Genomic DNA, 22,910 nt, shown 5'->3' with positions numbered 1-22,910 from the left:
TGAGCCTCATTTATGTCCCCATTTCCCACGCCACTACATTCGCCCCAATGAAAGAAACTACAGCACCCATCACACCACACCCCGGAACTAACGCTCCTATGGCATGTCACACACTTCTCACTCATGGTAAAAACAGAAATCGTAAAAAATGATTTAAGTACTGAATAAAACGTAAACAAAGGACCCTAGAAACTATTCAAGCAGATATAAATAAATTGAAAGATTACTGAATAAAAAAACTGGTGATTACATATAAGTTTGAGTCACTGTTTACTTACGATACGTGTGCTTGAAATTAAACCTAAAATCCGTGCTATAGGCGCGAGAAGGAAAATCAATTTCTTACCTTGTTTAATCTTCTTTAACACTTCACTAACACTTCCACTAATGTAACAACACTTATATTTATACCCTCAGGAAACGTTTACCTATAAGTTTAATTCACTGCTTACTTATGATTCGCACATGTGAAATTAGGCCTAGGATTCGTGCTAATAGGTGCGAGAAGAAAAATACTCTTCTTACCCTGTTTAATCTTATTTTATACTTCACTAACACTCCTACTAATTTAACAACATTTAGATTATAACAACTGTACCTTTAAAAACAGCTTAATAACAATGTTTTTTATAATTATTTAATGCAGCAAATACTCAAAGAGTCCGCGTTGGCGCAGTGTTGCCATCAACACTGGCAACTAAAGGGTTCCTGCTATGAAAAGAAATGGCACCCCAGACCATCACTCCTGGTTGTCAGGCCATATGATGAGTGACAGTCACCTAGGCATCACGCTGGTATCCTGTTCCTCTCCAAACGTGTCTTCAGACTGGAATCTCATTGACTAGAATAGTATTGTCTTCAGTGGTGAGACCTGCTTCAAACAGAGCTCTGATGGCCAGCAGACATGTCAGGAGAAGTCCCGGACAGCAGTGGGATACCAGCCTGTCACCCACTGGAAGGGCTGACAACCACAAGTGATGGTGGTGGTGGTGGTGGTGGTGGGGGGGGGGGGCATTATTTTTGTAGCAGGACTCTTTCGGGTATCACCTGCAGCATCCTTACAGCACCTTAGTACATTGACAATGTTCTATGCTCCGTTTTGTTGCCCGTCGTGGAAGCCATCCTGGGTTTACATTAAAGAAAGTTAACACCCCCTTGCAGACAGTCAGAATTTCTACTGCTTGTCTTTGTGCTTGCCAAATACTACCTTGGCCATCACCGGATCTCTCCCCCAATTCAGAAAGTTTGCAACATTATGTGCAGGGCTCTCCTTGCAGCAAGGGATTTTGACAATGTAAAGCGTCAGTTGGACAGAATTTGGCACGATATCCCTCAGAAGGACATCCAACAACTCTGTCAACCAGTGCCAAGCCATATAACTGCTTGCATATACAGCTACATTTACATCTACATTTATACTCCGCAAGCCACCCAATGGTGTGTGGCGGAGGGCATTTTACGTGCCGCTGTCATTACCTCCCTTTCCTGTTCCAGTCGCGTATAGTTTGCGGGAAGAACGACTGCCGGAAAGCGTCTGCTCGAATCTCTCTAATTATACATTTGTGATCGCCTCGGGATGTATAAGTAGGGGGAAGCAATATATTCGATACCTCCTCCAGAAACGCACCCTCGTAAGAGACAGAGGTGGCCCAATGCGTTACTGGTTGTTTAATTTGTGAGGCTCCTGCTTTTGAATAAATCATTCAATTTCTCTGAAATTGTAATCATTTGCTTGTCTGCATCACTTCTAATGATTTCCAATCCATTTGGATAATTCCTTTGTGGTAGGTTTTTTTTCCCCTTAGAATGTACTTTCTGCCAAACTTTCCATACCCTGTTTTACTTAGGTTATCTGTGTGCACTGTGCAACAGAATTAAAGAGTCACTTTTTGAAATCCCATTACTGTCTTCCATTGCTAAAGAGAAGTTTGAAATGTGGCTCAAAAGTGCCTACAACTTCCCACTGTAATGGTGGGGGCAGAGCTCAGCAATTCATGTGAAGTATAAGTAAGGTATGTTAATGATATCATACTGGCACCAATTTCAACACAATTCTGTCCAATACCACCCTGGATGTGTCGCATGATGAGAAGGTTGGTCACATCCCCTCTTACCCACATTTCACTCCCTCTTTAGACGCCTCTGCAGTGGAGGTCAAATTGTGATGCCCAGCTTTGAAATCATGTGGTTTTATTATGGATGGCAGAAGAAAACATTTTAGAATTATCATCAGTTAGAATCAATACTAAAGGGCCTCATGGGTGGAATAATTGTGTCAGTGAGACCACCTCTTTGCATGGGGCATTTGTTCACACAATTTTCGTCTTCAAAAATGACACAATCAGTGAGCACCAGAATGATGTCCTTGACAATCTTTGAGACTTCCAACTCCCCATAGACAATTTTACATTCTCTAAGAACATGGTTGGCCTGTGACTGCATTGAACAAAATCGCACCCCTTTGGAGTGTAGCGTGACTTTAATTTTTGCTCTTCTGTACACAGTAGAACCACTAGGGACCGTTCAAAACCATTCAACGAAATTTGAATGTGATCTGAAGCAGCAAAGACCATTTCTGCTTTTTCAGCCTCCTATTTAGTGCCCTCCTGTGTCCTGATAACACGGGGTGCGACAGCAACACATGCGTAAATAAAATGGTGAAGAGTCCCTCTAAGACCAACCCAGTTCTGCAACACCCTCAGCAGCACCTGCGCACCTTTGTTGAGTACTTTAAAATGTACCTGTATAGGGGCAACCCATGATGGATTCTTAGATGCTTGCTGGCACGCAACCCCTTAGACATCCCTCAGGTTCCACATCTCCATAAGCATGCGCTAGAGCACCAGCATAGCAGCACTCTGCTGAAGAGTGCCAAATTTCATCAAAAAGTTCATGGTCCCTAATGGTTCCATCCTGTACACCAGAGCAAAAGTTGTGGTTGTGTTACACTCCAAAGGCGTATGATCGCATTCATTGGGGTTGAAATCCCACAGTGTCATTAGAGGAGGCTTCAGTCATCCAAGGGGTGTCAGTAGTTTCCAAGGTTGTCAATATCATCATCCTGTTGCTCACCACACTGCGAACCATTGTTTTTGACTATGAAATGTGTGGGAATCAGCACCTCAAGTGAAGGAGTGTTTTCATTGATGTTCTTTATGTGATCCCTTCAGGTTTCTTCGTATTGATTATGAGCGGCGGTATGTCTTGACAATCATAAGAAAACTGTATGGTTTCAACTGGGCATCATGGTTCTGACATCCATTGCAGAGATGTCAAAAGAGGGAGTGAAATGTGGATAAGAGGTAGTTTGAGAACCTATCCATCATGGTAAATATCCGTTGTGGTGTTTGGTAGAACTGTGGTGAAATTAGTGTCAATGTGACATTATTAACCCATCTTACATCCCAAATGAACTTCTCATCTCTGGCCTTTATCAGTATGTGTCAAAGCTTTGCTGTTTGAAGCACCAAGCTCGTGATGTTGGAAAGTACCATGCTTTTACACCATTACAGGGGCAGGTTGCAGACACCTTTGAGTGCAATTTAAAACTTCTGCATTACAGTGAGTGACAATTATGGGTGTTTGAAAAAGTGACCATTTAACTGTGTTGCACAGTGTATAAACTATTCACAGCATTAATGTATTTTGAACATGTCATGTAGTTTCTTTGCTATGTTCAGTTTATCGATTGGTGTGCTATAATACACTTTTTTGTTGGTTAATTAATAAATATGTATAGCTCATTAACATATTCAGTGTTGGTTTTTCTGTTAGTTGCTGAAGAATAATCGTATTACCCTGATATGATCTCCAATCTTTAAACCCCTGTAGGCTTCAAGTACTCTCATTTTGCTTCAATCCCTACCCTCAAGATTCTTTTATGGAATCTAGCTGATAAAGCATTTACACTCAATCTTCTATAATTTATAACTATCTTCTGTCTCTATATTTTTTTGTAGATAGAGCTATGTCACCAGGTTTCCATTCTGATGGCAATAGTTCTCCATGTAGGCATCCACTTAACAAATTAGGTACTTCCTGTAATTCTACTACGTTTTCATATTTGTAAAGCTTTACAGGTATGTCATAGACCTTCTTCCTTTAGTTAAAAAAATAACAGTATTTAAATTGCAAATTGGGAAAAATGAACTGAAAATTAATTTCTTTGACACTGTGAATTAACATTTTCACCTGTTTTGTTTGGCAGATAATTATTACAGGCCTCTGTTGCCTATTGTTATTTGATCTTGGAATGATGATCTCCTTCACAAGGATGACTCCAACTTTGTATGAGAAGTTGTCAGTTGATGTAATAGACGCTTCTTGGCTTGGTAAGTCCTTATGCACATTTTTCTTTTAAATACATAGCTGAGGTGAACAAAAATTTAATTTAAAGACCTTAATTAAAAAAAAAGATTGTGGCAGTTTTTCAATATCTTATTAATACATCAATGGTTGAGATAAACATGTATAATAATTTATTAAATTAAATAAATGCAACAAAGAACTCAAGAGCCCTCACACATAAGTGAAAAAAATATCTCTTGGACCAATTTATTTATTTTTTATTTATTTGATTTCCATTGCAGAAGAATTTACATTTCTGACTGAAAAATTGTTTTCTGTTACTTAAATAAGAACTTATCACAGCTAAAGTGCTCCCTCTCACCACATAAAACTCTAGTTTCGTCAGTAGTACGTCAACAGGAATGCAATCAAAAGCTTTGATTAGGTCACAATACCAGTGACACCATGTTATTGTTTTCAAAAGCTATTAAGGTTTGGTCAATGATTTCCAAGATGGTCCCTGTTGTATTTCTTCCTTTGTTAAAACCAAACTTATTGTTACACAGGATACTGTGTTTTTCAAAGAAGCTGCTTATTTGTGCGTGTATCAGTGCCTCACATATTTATAAGAATATTGGAACAATGGACAGTGGTCTGTAACTTTGAGGAAGATGTTTGTCCCCTTTTTTTAAAAAAAACTGGGACAACTTTTGACACCTTAAGTGCATCTGAAAAAACTCCAAATTCCACACATTTATTAAAAATAAAAGCTAATGGTTTGGGAATAATAACAACTGAAATTTCACATATCACTATTCCTGTGTGTACTGGTTCCCTTGTGAATGCCCCAATTTACTAATATACATCAACAGTTATGTTTCCAGTGTTCTGTAATTACAATGCCTCTTATTTTGTTTCACCACTAATACAGTTCGCTAGCATTTGGGTGGAGTATTTATGATTAATACAATCTTCTTCTGATTTCTTGATTGTCAAAGGGGTTAATGTTTCATAAGCAACATAAAACACATAATGCATCACCAATAGCAAAAAGTTGTATGATACTTAAATATTAATTTCATCCAAGGAATAACTGTCAGCTCAGCACTTAACTTACTTCCAGGACAGCTAAGTTTATGATTATTGTTATTATTATGATTTATTTGTGAATGTCAGCTTTGATATGGAGCACATTAGTTTTTCCTGCCATAAGAGCAAATGCTGGACTGACTGACATTTCCTATCCTATAAGTATACTCCAAAAATAAAAGAAATATTAGAATTAAATGTCTCACTACTGTACAGCGTACTAACGGTACAAGAATAGCATTAACTGGAAAAAGATAGGGAAGGAAATTCATTGTGATTCCCTTAGCACATTGTCAGTGCACCATGGGGCTTGGGAAGGGGGCTGTTCTGTATTTTTGTTCATAAAGATTACCTAGGAATCAAACTAATCATATGAAGATAGGTTTGTACTAAGCAGGTGTACATAGCACAACAAAAAGGTAGCACACAGTTCTCTTGCATTTTGTTGGGGTACTAATGAGCCATAATTTACAGGTAGCAGTCATTAGCAGGTGTTATTGACAGCAGGCATTCATTTAAGGGAGCTCTTCAATCTTTTGTTTCTCACAATAGCAACTCAGTGTTCAGATTATGTCACAGTGGTGCACACTCATTTGGTTGGTGCAGTCTCGTGCTGACAACCCTTCTTCTCATAAAGGACAATGCACGCACGTCCTAAGCTCAAAATGATCCTCTGAGTAAAACTGGCAGATAGAACAGTGTGCACAAGCTGCATTATCTTGTTCATGATTGGAGACGTGCTCTACTGAACTGCACTAAGAATGCAGGTTTATTTTTCCCCCATTACTCAGGTGGCTGTTTCTCGTGATTTCCTGTTATCACCCAGCAGGGAGAAAGGGGTTTTCAAATTTAAAAAAAGTACAACTGATGCAAGTAGAGTGGTTATTCAAAATGTTTTGAGCAGTTTCTCAAAGAGAACAACAACTGACCATGCTGTGTCAACCTGCACAGATTCTAAAAACATTGATCTTGTGAAACCCAACTTGCACTTTTCTCCCATAACATACTGAAAGCCTTGGACAAAGGCAGTCAGAAAGAAGCACTATTTCTTTTTTCTGAAAAGCATTTCATTCAGTACCATGTCTACATTTATTACCGAAAGTATGCTCGTACAGAACATCAAGTGAAATTTGTGGATGGATTGAGGATTTCTTGGTAGCAAGGATGAGCCTGTTATCTTTGATGCACAGGCATCAACAGATACCCCAGAGAATTGTGAGCATGTTATTTTCGATGCACAGGCATCAACAGCTACCCCAGGGAATTGTGTTGGTACACTTTCTGTTCATGTTGTATATATTAATGAACTTGCAGACAAAATTAATAGTGACCTCACACTTTCTGTAAGTGATATAGTTATCTCTAATGAAGTACTGTCTTTAAAAAAGCTGCACAAATATTCAGTCAGATCTCGGTAAGATGTCAAAATGGTGCAAAGATTATCAGCTTCCTTTAAATGTTCAGAAATGTCAAATTGTGCACTTCACAAAATGAGAAATGCAGTATCCTATGACATCAGATCAGCAAGTCATAATTGGAATCAGCCAACTCATACAAATACCTGAGGGTATTAATTTGTAGTGGTATGAAACAAAACAATCATCTCAATCATAGATAAAACAGATGACAGATTTTTCTTCATTGGAAGAATATTAGGGATGTATATATTTGAGTGGTGTCTGTTCTGTCAGATGTGTCCAACAGAACAGACACCACTTATGATGACACAGTTGGTGCATACATTTATATGAAATAGAGAATGAGGAAAGAAAGGGAAGGGTTGGGTAGGGATTCATGACTTCCAGCCACACAGAGAATTGTGGTAATCTGATGACAAAAGATGAAAACTTATGCCAAATCAGGACTCAAACCTGGGTATACCACTTCTCATGAGTGGTTGCCTTAACCGTTTTGGCCGTCCAGCCACAGCCCACAACCAACACAAATTTCTAACTTATTGTATGCTGTAACGCAGCATCATCAATTAACTTCCTACTCACAATGGCACATGTGACAATTTGAAAATTCGAGATGGTTGGGGACTGTGTCCAGATGGCCAAAACAGTTACGGCAAACAATCATGCAAAATGGTAAATGCAGGTTCGAGTCCCGGGCTGGCACAAATTTTCAACTTTTCAAATTTCCCACATTGCCCTGTGTAGCTTGAAATCACGAATTCCCACCCAATCCTTCCCTTTCTTTCCTCATCCTCATTTCATATAAATGAAAACTAGGGAAATGCAACCAGTGTATAAAGGAGATTGCTTACAGAATACTCCTGCAGCTTCTTCATCTTATTTTTCTTCTGCCTTTGACCCCTGTCAGCACTAGGTCAGCATGGTTATTGATGGACTGGGCATGCATGGTTACTTTAAGCATTGGCCAGATGCCCTTCCTGTCACCATCCCATTACCCCTGTGACAGAATGTATGTAACAGAACTGTCTGTGTGTAGTGTTGTTCATTTGAAAGAGATTGGAAGTTTTCTCAGTGTTCACAAATCATGTTACTGGGGTGGGACTTGGGTGTTCGCCAAGTGGAATACGGGAAACCACCTAAAATGACAACATTCAGGCTGGGCAGCACACTGATTCTCATTGTTAATCCCTTGGGTGGATTTGACCCAGGACTGGCACACCTCCCCATCTCAGATGCTTGGTTATCCAGGTAAGTACTAAATACTCCTGCAATCTATCCTAGTATATTGCTCTAGTGTGAGGGACCTGTATTGAACAGGATTAACAGTGGATATTGAATGTATACAGGGAAGGCGATTAAAACTGTTCACAGACATGTATGACTAATGGAAGTGTGCCATGGATGCTGAGGATACTGAACTGGCAGCTGCTTCAAGACAGACACAAACTATCCTACAAAGGTTCAAGAACGACATTTTAATTATAAGTCTAGAAACATACTGCTATGCCCCATATATTACTGCTGTGGGGATCATGAGGACAAGGCTAGACTACCTATAGCAAGCCCAGAGGTGTTTAAACATTTTTTCAATGTTTCATGTGTGAATGGAATGGGAAGGCCTAGTGACTAGCACAATGGGACATACTGCGTGTCATGCACTTCACAGTGGTTGGCAGAGTGTGGATGCTGATGTAGATACCTTGAAAAGGAAATTTCAGACAGCAACGCTCATTTGTAATGGATAACTAGATTTCAATTTTCTATGATACAGTAATGGTTCTTGTGCCAGACAGTCGAGTTTTAAAATTATTTGTACATCATAAATGAGCATAGTTAGATGTAGACAGCTTTGTCATAATATTATTATTTGACTATTTAAATAGCTATTTTGAGGTAAATATTGCTTGTTTCTATATCTGTGAACAACTTTTAATACATTGGCAAGATTTGTAATATGAGAGACCCCTTTCTTTATTTTATTGATGTCACCAAAATTTCAGGAGTTTCAGGGCTAGAACGTTATTCACGACATGATAGTTCCAGATGCACATTCTTAACTTTAAAAGCCCGTTACTAAACTTTGGGCAAACATAAAAATATCTGTCCTTTTGTAAACACTGTATTATACAAATAGTCTTTAATAGGAAGAATATGACTGATGCTAATTATTTTGATGAATATCATTGTACCACACATTTATATAAGCACAGACCTTGCTCAAAGTAGAATGAATATGGAAAATAACAGTACAAAACACAATATGCGTTTTTGCAGCAGTTAAAAGCTCATCTACAGATCCAAACAAGTACACTATGTGCTGGAAGGTTTCTTGTGCAATAGCAGCACAATCTTCATGGAGTGCTGCACTGAGGAGAGGTATTGATGTTGGTTGATGAGGCCTGGCATGAAGTCAGCGTTCCAAAACATCCCAAAGGTGTTCTATAGGATTCAGGTCAGTACTACGTGCAGGCCAGTACATTACAGGGATGTTATTGTCATGTAACTACTCCCCCACAGGCCATGCATTATGAACAGGTGCTCAATTATATTGGAAGGTGAAGTCTACATCCTCGAATTGCTCTTCAACAGTGAAAAGCAAGAAGGTGCTTAAAACATCAATGTAGGCCTGTGCTGTGATAGTGGCATGCAAAACAACAAGGGATGCAAGCCCCCTCCATGAAAAACATGACCACACCATAACACCACCGCCTCCACATTTTACTATTGGCACTACTACACACACTGGCAGATGACGTTCACCAGGCATTCGCCGTACCCACACCCTGCCATTAAATCGCTACATTGTGTACCATGATTTGTCACTCCACACAACATTTTTCCACTGTTCAGTCGTCCAATGTTTACGTTCCTTAACCAAATAAGGCATCATTTGGCATTTACCGGCGTGATGCGTGGCTTATGAGCAGCCGCTAGACCATGAAATCCAAGTGTTCTCACCTCCCACCTAACTGGCATAGTACTTCCACTGGATCCTGATGCAGTTTGGAATTCCTGTGTGATGGTCTGGATGGATGTCTGTCTATTACACATTACAATCCTCTTCAACTTTCAGCAGTCTTTGTCAGTCAGCAGACGAGGTCGGCCTGTACGCTTTATTGCTGTACATGTCCATTCATGTTTCCACTTCATAATGACGTCGGAAACAGTGGACATAGGGATGATTAGGAGTGTGGAAATTCCACATACAGACGTATGACACAAGCGACGCCCAGTCACCTGACCACATTCAAAGTCCGTGAGTTTCGTGGAGCAGCCCATTCTGTGAGTTCCGCGGAGCAGCCCATTCTGCTTTCTCACGATGTCTAATGACTACTGAGGTTGCTGGTATGGAGTACCTGGCAGTAAGTGACAGCACAATCCACCTAATATGAAAAACATTTGTTTTTGGTGGTGTCCGGATACTTTTGATCACATAGTGTATCTAGACAATATTTTGAAATGTTAGTTAAGGTAAATAATATTATTTTCTCTTTAGGCCAGTTCAATGAAATGCAATAAAATAATTTTGAGTCTATTTCATACTAATGCATATCTTTGTTTAGTATTTGTTAAGTTCACGTAAGACACAAGTGATAGAATACAGCAGTTTCATATAAGTTTATATGAGTGAATCAAAGAATGAGTGGATACAAGCTTCAGCACTGTCATATGCTGATACCAATACACACATTTCTATTATATTTCACATGCTATCATGCAATATAAATTTTTGCGGTAGATGAGTGTATTACCATGTTATTTTTTGCTTTCTTGCCAATTCAGTACTTTGCCATAAATAAATATCAGAACATGACCTAGTAGATAGTGTCGGAAGTTCCATGTGGCTTTTTGCGGATGATGCTGTAGTATACAGAGAAGTTGCAGCATTAGAAAATTGCAGTGAAATGCAGGAAGATCTGCAGCGTATAGGCACTTGGTGCATAGACAAATGTAATATATTGCGAAAACACAGAAAGAAGGATCCTTTATTGTATGATTATATGATAGCGGAACAAACACTGGTAGCAGTTACATAGTAAAATATCTGAGAGTATGTGTGTGGAACGATTTGAAGTGGAATGATCATATAAAATTAATTGTTGGTAAGGCGGGTGCCAGGTTGAGACTCATTGGGAGAGTCCTTAGAAAATGTAGTCCATCAACAAAGGAGGTGGCTTACAAAACACTCGTTTGACCTATACTTGAGTATTGCTCATCAGTGTGGGATCCGTACCAGCTTGGGTTGACAGAGGAGATAGAGAATATCCAAAGATGGTTGGTTGGTTTGTGGGGGTTAAAGGGACCAGACTGCGATGGTCATCGGTCCCTATCCAAAGAAGAGCGGCACGTTTCGTTACAGGGTTATTTGGTAAGCGTGATAGCGTTACGGAGAGGTTTAGCAAACTCAAGTGGTAGACTCTACAAGAAAGGTGCTCTTCATCGCGGTGTAGCTTGCTGTCCAGGTTTTGAGAGGGTGAGTTTCTGGATGAGGTATCGAATATATTGCTTCCCCCTACTTATACCTCCCGAGGAGATCACGAATGTAAAATTAGAGAGATTCGAGCTTGCATGGAGGCTTTCCAGCAGTCGTTCTTCCCGCAAACCATACGCAGCTGGAACAGAAGGGGAGGTAATGACAGTGGCACATAAAGTGCCCTCCGCCACACACCATTGGGTGGCTTGCGGAGTATAAATGTAGATGTAGATGTAGATAAAATCAAACATGCTGTTTTTCTGAAACTAATAAAGTAGCATGGTAAAAGACATTATTTAAAGTATACAGAAATGAAAATAGCATTGGTTTAGCTTTTTCTTTTACTGGGAATGGTTAGGTACAGACTTATAAAGAATAGTATCACCACTGTTGCAAATAGATCACTTCTCACACATATCTTGCATATCATATCTACCTGCACATTGCACATGGCTGAGAGGTACACTTGTTAAGTAACATAACTTTTAGATTGTCATAGTTTACACAGGAGAAGACAGTAACAGAAAAGCAAAATTAATAGTTATCTTCATCTCATTTATCTCAAAGACTGCGGAAATTAGAGACTTTCACACTCTCACTTGCTGGTGAAAATAACAGCAATAATGTACTCATATTATACCTTCCCTCTACACAAAGTTTTGATGTGTTCTGCGATTCATTAAGCCTGCTGCTACTCACATTGATATTAGAACCACAAACTAGCATAATAACTCTTTCTAATACTATTTTTTAAAATTTTGGTACAACTTTAATTAGATGACATAAATCAGTTACAAAGTTTATTGAAGTCCAGTCCAAGTTAGCATTAGTCAGCTTAGGCAGTTAATCAGTAGGTCAGAGTTTTGAGCAGTGCTTGCTCTCTGATTATTTCCTATGCTACTGTAAGAGCCAACAAATGATCAAAGCCTGGTCATATCAAGTGGGGGTCAGTCATTTGACTGGTTTAGCTAGTCAGCAGATTCAGCTAGTCAGTGAATAAATGGGAGTTTCTGACTTATGAATTTGGTTCTTTTTGAGAAAATACTTCTTCTTAGAATATTATCACAGATTAATTGTAATATAAATATCCTGTAAGTATGTAACAATATTATTTGTTGTGTCAATCGCAACTCAACATCTGTGCTATATGGTGAGTAGCAACTTTCCTTCTCTAATATTGTTACATTCCATCCTTGATTACCCTGTAAGTATGGTATGAAATAGAGATAAAAATGTGTGGTAGGTTTCCGAGAGTGCTGAACCAAAAAGGACCTGTAAGTCGCTTTCTGTGGGCAGTCATACGAGGGCAGTTCAATAAGTAATGCAACACATTTTTTTTCTGAAACAGGGGTTGTTTTATTCAGCATTGAAATACACCAGGTTATTCCCGAATCTTTTAGCTACACAACACTATTTTTCAACGTAATCTCCATTCAATGCTACGGCCTTACGCCACCTTGAAATGAGGGCCTGTAAGCCTGCACGGTACCATTCCACTGGTCGATGTCGGAGCCAACGTCGTACTGCATCAATAACTTCTTCATCATCCGCGTAGTGCCTCCCATGGATTGCGTCCTTCATTGGGCCAAACGTATGGAAATCCGACGGTGCGAGATCGGGGCTGTAGGGTTTTGTGAGCTCCTCTCGGGTGCGAAGACTTGTGTGAGGTCTTGCATTGTCATGAAGAAGGAGAAGTTCGTTCAGATTTTTGTGCCTACGAACACGCTGAAGTCGTTTCTTCAATTTCTGAAGAGTAGCACAATACACTTCAGAGTTGATCGTTTGACCTTGGGGAAGGACATCGAACAGAATAACCCCTTCAGCGTCCCAGAAGACTGTAACCATGACTTTACCGGCTGAGGGTATGGCTTTAAACTTTTTCTTGGTAGGGGAGTGGGTGTGGCGCCACTCCATTGATTGCCGTTTTGCTTCAGGTTCGAAGTGATGAACCCATGTTTCATCGCCTGTAACAATCTTTGACAAGAAATTGTCACCCTCAGCCACATGACGAGCAAGCAATTCCGCACAGATGGTTCTCCTTTGCTCTTTATGGTGTTCGGTTAGACAACGAGGGACCCAGCGGGAACGAACCTTTGAATATCCCAACTGGTGAACAATTGTGACAGCACTACCAACAGAGATGTCAAGTTGAGCACTGCGTTGTTTGATGGTGATCCGTCGATCATCTCGAACGAGTGTGTTCGCACGCTCCGCCATTGCAGGAGTCACAGCTGTGCACGGCCGGGAGATCAGACAGTCTCGCTTGACCTTGCGGCGATGATGACACACGCTTTGCCCAACGACTCACCGTGCTTTTGTCCACTGCCAGATCACCATAGACATTCTGCAGGCGCCTATGAATATCTGAGATGCCCTGGTTTTCCGCCAAAAGAAACTCGATCACTGCCCGTTGTTTGCAACGCACATCCGTTACAGACGCCATTTTAACAGCTCCGTACAGTGCTGCCACCTGTCGGAAGTCAATGAAACTATACGAGACGAAGCGGGAATGTTTGAAAATATTCCACAAGAAATTTCCGGTTTTTTCAACCAAAATTGGCCGAGAAAAAAAAGTGTTGCATTACTTATTGAACTGCCCTCGTATTTCACAAGTGGAGGAACATCTAATCTCTAAAATCATTTAAAATGATACCAATGTGATCTTCAGTCCTGAGACTGGTTTGATGCAGCTCTCCATGCTACTCTATCCTGTGCAAGCTTCTTCATCTCCTAGTACCTACTGCAGCCTACATTCTTCTGAATCTGTTAAGTGTATTCATCTCTTGGTCTCCCTCTACGATTTTTACCCTCCACACTGCCCTCCAATACTAACTTGGTGATCCCTCGATGCCTCAGGACATGTCGTACCAACTGATCCCTTCTTCTAGTCAAGTTGTGCCACAAACTTCTCCCCAATCCTATTCAATACCTCCTCATTAGTTATGTGATCTACCCATCTAATCTTCAGCATTCTTCTGTAGCACCACATTTCGAAAGCTTCTATTCTCTTCTTGTCTAAACTATTTATCGTCCACGTTACACTTCAATACATGGCTACACTCCATACAAATACTTTCAGAAACGACTTCCTGACATTTAAATCTATACTCAATGTTAACAAATTTTTCTTCTTCAGAAATGCTTTCCTTGCCATTACCAGTCTACACTTTATATCCTCTCTACTTCGACCATCATCAGTTATTTTACTCCCCAAATAGCGAAACTCCTTTACTAATTTAAGTGTCTCATTTCCTAATCTAATTCCCCCCAACATCACCCAACTTAACATCTTATACCCTCCTTTCAAGACACTGCCCATTCCATTCAACTGCTCTTCCAAGTCCTTTGCTGTCTCTGACAGAATTACAATGTCATCGGTGAACATCAACGTCTTTATTTCTTCTCCATGGATTTTAATACCTACTCGGAACTTTTCTTTTGTTTCCTTTATAGCTTGCTCAATATACAGATTGAATAACATTGGGGAGAGGCTACAACCCTGTCTCACTCCCTTCCCAACCACTGCTTCCCTTTCATACCCCTCGACTCTTATAACTGCCATCTGCTTTCTGTACAAATTGTAAATAGCCTTTCGCTCCCTGTATTTTACCCCTGCCACCTTCAGAATTTGAAAGAGAGTATTCCAATCAACATTGTCAAAAGCTTTCTCTAAGTCTACAAATGCTAGAAATGTAGGTTTGCCTTTCCTTAATCTTTCTTCTAAGATAAGTCGTAAGGTCAGTATTGCTTCACGTGTTCCAGTATTTCTACGGAATCCAAACTGATCTTCCCCGAGGTCGGCTTCTACTAGTTTTTCCATTCGTCTGTAAAGAATTCGTGTTAGTATTTTGCAGCTGTGGCTTATTAAACTGATTGTTCGGTAATTTTCACATCTGTCAACACCTGCTTTCTTTGGGATAGGAATTATTATATTCTTCTTGAAGTCTGAGGGTATTTTGCCTGTCTCATACATCTTGCTCACCAGATGGTAGAGTTTTGTCAGGACTGGCTCTCCCAAGGCTGTCAGTAGTTCTAATGGAATGTTGTCTACTCCAGGGGCCTTGTTTCAACTCAGGTCTTTCAGTGCTCTGTCAAACTCTTCACGCAGTATCGTATCTCCCATTTCATCTTCATCTACATCCTCTTCCATTTCCATAAAATTGTCCTCAAGTACATCGCCCTTGTATAGACCCTCTATATACTCCTTCCACATTTCTGCTTTCCCTCCTTTGCTTAGAACTGGGTTTCCATCAAAGCTCTTGATATTCATGCAAGTGGTTCTCCTTTCTCCAAAGGTCTCTTTAATTTTCCTGTAGGCAGTATCTATCTTACCCCTAGTGAGATACCACAAACATTATTATAATGATGTAGGGCCAAAATAGACCCACCCAAAAAACAATGCACGTGACCATGTCGCTTTTGGGATTTGGTGAGCAGTGTGTAAACGTACTGAATCCGCCCACCAAATTAACAATGAGGCCCTGTGTGCCAGCCTGTCTGGATGTGGTTTCTAGGCAGTTTCCCTCATCAAAATAGATGAATACTGGGCTGGTATCCACATCCCAGTTCACTTACATCATCTGAAAACATTTCAAAAACATACACACACTTTCAGATGGATAACACAAGATGCAAACTAGATGGGTTACATAATTTCCATCCTGGAAGGACAAAGGGTGGCATATGAAAGTCATACAGGCATCAGACTTCTATTCAGACCATTCAGAATTAGTCTAGCTGCAGGTATCATTCATAATGCTTGGAGGACAGTAAGGGTTGTTTTCATTCTGAAATCAAGGAGAAGTGATCATACAGAGGCTAAGGTTATAAGATAAATCAGTTTTTGTTTTAAAGACAACGGAAAAATTGGTTAATGTGGACAGCAAGTAAAGGAGGTTAACTGAGGTTCCTCTACATGAAAACTAACATGCATACCAACCATTGAAATCAAGCGAAATAGTCTTTCATCAATTTGTGGTAAGATGGGAAAAGCTATATATTTTCAGGAAACTGGTCTCTGCATCTTTCTGGATATTGAAGGGGCTTTTAGCAATATACCTTCGAATTCATAGTCAGACCTGAAGAAAAGCATGCAATTATGACCATTATTTCGAAGTGAATTAAAACTACGCTGAGCAGACAAAAGGTTGTAGCCGCCATGATGATTGAGAAAATAGTGTGGGAATATGGAATAGTTGTAGGTAAACAACTTAATTCTCTCAGATACAGATTTATTCACACTTAGCTTCTACACAGATACAAGTCCGGAGGCTAACTGCCTTTAGCGTCCAACATCCTGCCCAAAGCCCTCTCCTCAAAGATAGCACACTTATGCACAGAACAAATATCATTATTTATGGCGCTATAGGCCACAATAGTGATCAACACCACCACAGAGTATCTGTGAGGAGGGATTTTTTTCTGGTTACTGTGTAATCTAGTGTTGAATGAACTCAATAAAGAGTTAAATACTAGAGGTTACTTTTGGCAAGGATGTGCAAACAATTTAGTTATGGTAATACTTGCAAAGTTACAAGTACAAATTAGATCAATGGTGCAATGCAATCTGAACACTTTGCAAAACTGGTGCAGGATGCAAGATCTAAGGTTGATTCCCGGGAAAACTGTTGCATATTATTCGTGAGGAAGCATACCCAGGACTTATATTGGCATCTTAAGCTCTTTCATGAAATTCTATTTCATGAGTGTGGAGGGGTGTGGGGGGGGGGGGGGGGGGGTGAGTGAAGTATTTATGGATAACCCTGAAAGCAAAGCCAACATGGACCCCTCACATGAATGTCAACCAGAATGGCCTGTGATAAAATCCAAGATCTAAGTCCCAGTGTCATGCATTTATGTAATACGACCTATGAAAACTTACACGGGTACAGTATGGTGAAATAAATGAGAAAAGAAGGTGGCTGCAATGAACCTTGGGTAGGTGCAGAGTCTGGTCTCCTAGCTATAATAGGTGGAATCAGCAGCACACCCATTTCTGGGATGGAGACCTTGCTTAACATAGCCACATTGCATCACTGGGTTACAACAGTGCCAGCAGCTGGGGCATACAGGTTAAAAACTGGAAACCCTTAGGACAGGGCCAGGTATGGTCTGAGCCCAAATAATATCCTAAAAATAGTGAAAAATTTCAAACCTTCAGTTGATTACTATGATATGTCATGTAATTTGTTGAAAGACATTATTGATTGTGTGATTTATCCTTTAACCTTTTGTGTTAACAAATGCCTAGTTGAAAGTAAGTTCCCTGACACACAAAAAATTTCTCAAGTTGTGCCCATGAATTATCGAAATTTAGTGGATGCATTTCAAGTTTACATTTCGTTATTGATGGTCTAAGAAGAGAAAACCACAGCCTGAAGCTCGAAAATGTACAACTAAGAACGAAGGTAAACGTGCTTTTACTCAAACAAGATAAAATTGATAAATCGACGGAATGGAGGAAAGTCATTAACAAACGCAGATCACTGGGTGCTAAAACTTCACAAATAGTAAGTGACACAAACTTGGTGGACGTAAATAAATTTGCTCCTAGTAACAGTGTATCAGTGACTGGCGCAGAATCAAAACTAAAATAATGTGTTAAAGTCCCTAAAAGTGAAAGTTATCACAAGGAAGTTTCATTTGATAAGCCAAAGCCTATATCTTCACCAAATGAACGTTTGAGTTCTGACAACTACAAACTTTCTGCTCCAAATAAATCTATCAAATGAGTACAAATTTTTGCAGACATTCATGGTAGAGGCTTAGCAGATATTGTAAAAAGCAATCTTAGCAACGCTGAAGTGTGTGGAATAGTGACACCTGGTGCAAAAATCGAGGAAGTATTATCGGGTTGCGATCCTGAGAATGTTAAAAATGACTATGTGATAATAATCGGTGGTGCAAGCAATGTAGCCTGTAATGAAGGCCACAGTGTGATACAAATGCTGGAAAAGAATCTCTCAGCGCTAAATCGCTCCAAGTTATTTGTTGTAAACATCCCGAAAAGGCATGACTTGGAACCACAGTCATGTGTCAACGAAGCTATCTCGCAAACAAACTATAAATTGACAAAGACTTGCAATCGCTTTAATAACAGTTGTGTTGTAGATGTAAGCAGTTTTAGAAAAGAGTTGTTTACAAAACATGGTATGCACCTAAACCGGGCAGGAAAGAGAGCATTAGGTATTCTCCTAAAAGCAGCAATGACAGAACAACTCAGCTCTACGAGATGCACTTCGTATAAACAAACTACAATAGACAAATGGTTTTCAAAAAAACAGGACAAGAGTGCATTCGTGAACTCGACAGTTAAGAACAATTTTTTAGGCAAAACCCTGTAATAGCCTCTGTAACAGATCAACTTGCAATCTTCCACCAAAATATTAGAGACCTGTTTAATAAGCTGAACGAACTCTCAGTCAATGTGCAAGACAATGGAAGCATAGATCACGCCCATGTACTATACTTCACTGAGCATCATGCCTGCTCAGGGATGGAAAGGCTGGTGATACCTGACTACAACCTCACGTCTTCATACTGCAGAAACCAAAGAAAAGGTGGTAGTGTTGCAATTTTTGTTAAGAACAGTATCAATTGCAAAGAAATGTATGTTCAAAATTTTTGTTTAGAGCAACATTTTGAATCATGTGCCATCGAAATTTCTGTAAGTAATTCCAACCTATTAATTGTGGCAATTTATAGAGCACCTTCAGGAAATCTTGACCTCTTTTTGAAGCAGCTCAATTTGCTTTTACTGCACCTATTCAACTATAAAAGAGATGATGTACTTGGAGATTTCAACATCAACTTTCTTACACATAGTAGTGGGAAGACAGACCTAGAAAATCTGATGTGCAACTACAACCTTCTGCCAGTGGTCAATTTTCCCACCAGAGTAACTTCATATTCAAGCACACTAATTGACAACATTTTTGTAGACCAAGAGAAATTGGGCAGTATCAGCGTTAGTAAAATAATAAATGGTCTTTCTGGCCATGATGGTCTAAGACTTGCCATCAAAAATATAAATGTTTGTCAAAATAAAACTGAGTCAACGTGGAAGGTATTCAGGCCCATAAGTGTACTAACAATCAAAACATTCAAATCATGCCTCCATAATGTAAATTGGAGTCACATATATTCCAAAACAGATGTAAATTCCAAGTATAACCTGTTTAATAAAGAAATTGCATCAATATTTGAAACCTCCTTCCCAAAAAAAGTTTATAGGAATGTACCAAAAGAAAACACAAAAAACCATGGATAACAAATGGGATTAGGACATCTTGCAAGCAAAACAGAATTTTGTACATAACAGCAAAAGAATCAGGAAACCCCAGTCAAATAAATCACTATAAAAAGTATTGTAAAACTTTGAGTAAGGTAATCAAACTTTCAAAAAGCATATATTTTAGATCCAAAATCAACCAATCCAGTAATAAAATTAAAGCAATCTGGGACATAATAAGGAGCAAGACTGGTACAAACAGTGCCAGTAAACCAGTAGACATTGTACTAAACATAGATGACAATACTGTCAGCAACCAAGAGACTATTGCGAATGCATTCAATGACTACTTCATAAGTGCTGCAGAGCAAATAGGTTGTAATGTATCCTTAGAAAGTGCCATGGATCTACTGAAGCACAGATTTCCCATTCCAGTGAGCGATATAAGGACATCCCCCATAACCAGATATGAGATTAAAAAAACCATTGCCTCATTGAAATGTAAGGGATCATCTGGTGTAGACAATATCTCCCGTAAGCTGCTAAAAACCTAAAAACCTGCTCTGACCAATTAAGCAAAGTATTAGCCGATATATTTAATGCCTCTATGTACCAGGGTGTTTTCCCAGAGGGCATGAAACTTGCTTATAGTGAAGCCTCTCCACAAAAAGGGAGACACAACGCAAGTCTCAAACTATCGTCCAATCTCCATCCTGTCCACTTTCGCTAAAGTCCTTGAGAAACTACTGCACTCCATAATTGTAAGGCACCTAGAAAACTTTGGCAGCATAAGTGATAGACAGCTCGGTTTCCGGAAAAGTATGTCCACAACTGAGGCCATATTTTCTTTCACAAATGATATACTGGAATCCCTAAATAATAAAATGAAGGCAGTTGGAATATTTTGTGATCTGTCCAAAGCCTTCGACTGTGTGGACCACAAAATACTCCTCAACAAAGCACGCCACTATGGGATCACTGGGGCACTGGGAAGCTGGCTAAAATCCTACCTCCAAAACAGGAAGCAGAAGGTAATTGTCAGTGGGAGCAATAAAGAGGGAGAGGTAGTAGAGTCAGACTGGGGCACTGTACTCCATGGAGTACCCCAGGGATCCGTCCTTGGTCCGTTGCTGTTTCTGATGTAAGTGACCTACCTTTTTCATGCAATACATGCAAGTTCACCATGTTTGCTGACGACATCAGCATTTTGATTAGTAACAAACAGCTCACTGATATAGAGGTTGATGCCAACAAATTACTTACAGTACTATTAACCTGGTTCCAAGTGAACTCGCTCACAGTAAACCTGAGCAAAACAAATTATATCCATTTCCGCCTGGACCACAAACTCCCCCAGGAGATTACTGTTTTAAATAACAATAATCAGATAGAAAGGGTACACTGCACCAAATTCTTAGGCCTCCACATGACAGTAGGCTCAACTGGGACCACCATGTCCTCGAGACTGTAAAAAGGCTGTCCTCAGCAATTTTTGCCATTAGGACAATCTCACAATTTGGAGACATAAATGTCACAAAGTGCACATACTTTGCATATTTCCACTCCATTATGTGTTACGGCATCATCTTCTGGGGCAATTCACCCTCATCTAAAAAAATCCTCCTCATGCAGAAAAAAGTAGTCCGTATAATGTGCAGAGTACCCCCAAGAACCTAGTGGAGTACACTCTTTAAAAAACTTGGAATACTTTCCACAACCTGCCAGTATATTTTTTCCTTAATGAGTTTCTTGGTTGACAATCCTGCCCACTATGAAACCAATGAAAGCTTCCATTATCACAATACAAGAAAGAAGGCTGACTTCCACTTTGAACTAAAAAGTTTAACTCAGGTACAGAAAGGAGTGCATTACTCCAGTGTCAAAATATTTAACTTATTACCAAGCTATATAAAAAGTCTACGTAGTAACAGTGCATCATTCAAAAACAATCTAAACACATATTTAATCGAGAAAATGTTTTACTCACTTGATGAATACTTCAACAGAGAAAAGTAGTCTTTGTATGTATTTATATTCACTGTTGTTTGTTTACGTTCTTTTTGTTCCTATTTGTAACCATATACTTACTGTGACAAATAGGCTTTTGCAATGTGATAAACTTTGCATAATGTATTATTCCTAAGACTTTATTTTAGTTCATTATTATTTTTGCAAATCTTATGTAATTTATGTCCAGTTCTGATCTTGTAAACTAATTGATACCATGGTCTGTGAACATATATTACTCAAGTCGTTCAACATCCTAGCATCATACGCATAACAGGATCTATGGAATTTGTTGATAAATAAATAAATAAATAAGGGGAAAAGAACTGTTTTGCTAGTTACAGACCTATATCCATAACCCCAGCTTTTTCCAAAAATTTTAGAAACAATTATGTATGAGCAAGTTAGTGTCTACTTGGGTAAACTAAATATAATTAGTGACAAACAGTTTGGATTTAGGAAAGGTAAATCCACACGGATGCAATGGACTCCCTCATAAAATTAGTCCTAGATGTGTTTGAGGCTAGGGACTATGCCCAGGCTACATTTTGTGACCTGAGCAGAGCCATTGACTGTGTAGAGCATGACACTGTGCCGAATAAGCTAGTTTACTATGGTTTTGATGACAACAGTATAAGTATGTTCAGGTCTTTTCTAGAGAACCGTCAACAAGTTGTGTGCATTGGTAGGGAGAAATCAAATTTGGTTAATGTTAGGTACGGAGTGCCTCAAGGGTCGGTGCTTGGACCTTTACTGTTTATACTAATGATTAATGACCTGCCCTTATTCATAAATTTTCACACAATATTGTATGCTGATGACAAAACTTTTCTACATAAAAGCTCTGATCTAGGTACACTGAAAACACTGACTGAAAATACTCTTGCTCAGTCCTCATTATGGTTCAAAGCTAATGGCTTCTTACTAAATGAAAATAAAACCCAGACACTTTACTTCAGTCTCAAAGCGATTCCTAACTACCAAGAATTAGAAACTGTTAAATTTTTAGGTGTTACTACTGACAATAAGTTGACATGGGAACCACACATTAAAAATATATTGGCTAGGCTTTCAAGAGTTATTTATCTAATTAGAAATTTAAAAAGACATGCTCCCAATGACTATATGAGATCAGCATATTTTGCATTCTTCCAAAGCATCATCTCTTATGGAATCTTACTGTGGGGTAATAGTTGACATGTAAATGACATTTTAGTTTTACAGAAGAAAGTAACAAGAATAATAACGGATTCTGATAAAACAGAACATTGTACACCTCTGTTTATTAAATTGCAGTGTCTTACAGTAGTAAACTTATTCATGTACAATGTTTTATTGTACAATAAAAACAATGTCTCTAATTTTGTGTTGAGAAGTGATATTCATAGCCATAATACTAGAAACA

General features: G+C 39.2%; 1 protein-coding gene across 1 annotated transcript in view; it reads left to right on the top strand.

The window, feature by feature from the left end:
- The window catches only part of LOC126191568 (facilitated trehalose transporter Tret1-like), a 279,926-nt gene that overhangs the window by 201,862 nt on the left and 55,154 nt on the right, over positions 1-22,910 (top strand). Inside the window, exon 3 of the mRNA XM_049932489.1 lies at positions 4,208-4,331. Coding sequence (XP_049788446.1) covers positions 4,208-4,331 — 124 coding nt within the window. The remainder of the gene's footprint in view (positions 1-4,207; positions 4,332-22,910) is intronic.

Source organism: Schistocerca cancellata, chromosome 6 (assembly GCF_023864275.1).
Source record: "Schistocerca cancellata isolate TAMUIC-IGC-003103 chromosome 6, iqSchCanc2.1, whole genome shotgun sequence".
Lineage (NCBI taxonomy): Eukaryota > Metazoa > Arthropoda > Insecta > Orthoptera > Acrididae > Schistocerca > Schistocerca cancellata.
The sequence above is the reverse complement of the archived record's forward strand: the minus strand, read 5'-3'. Positions and strand labels throughout refer to the sequence as shown.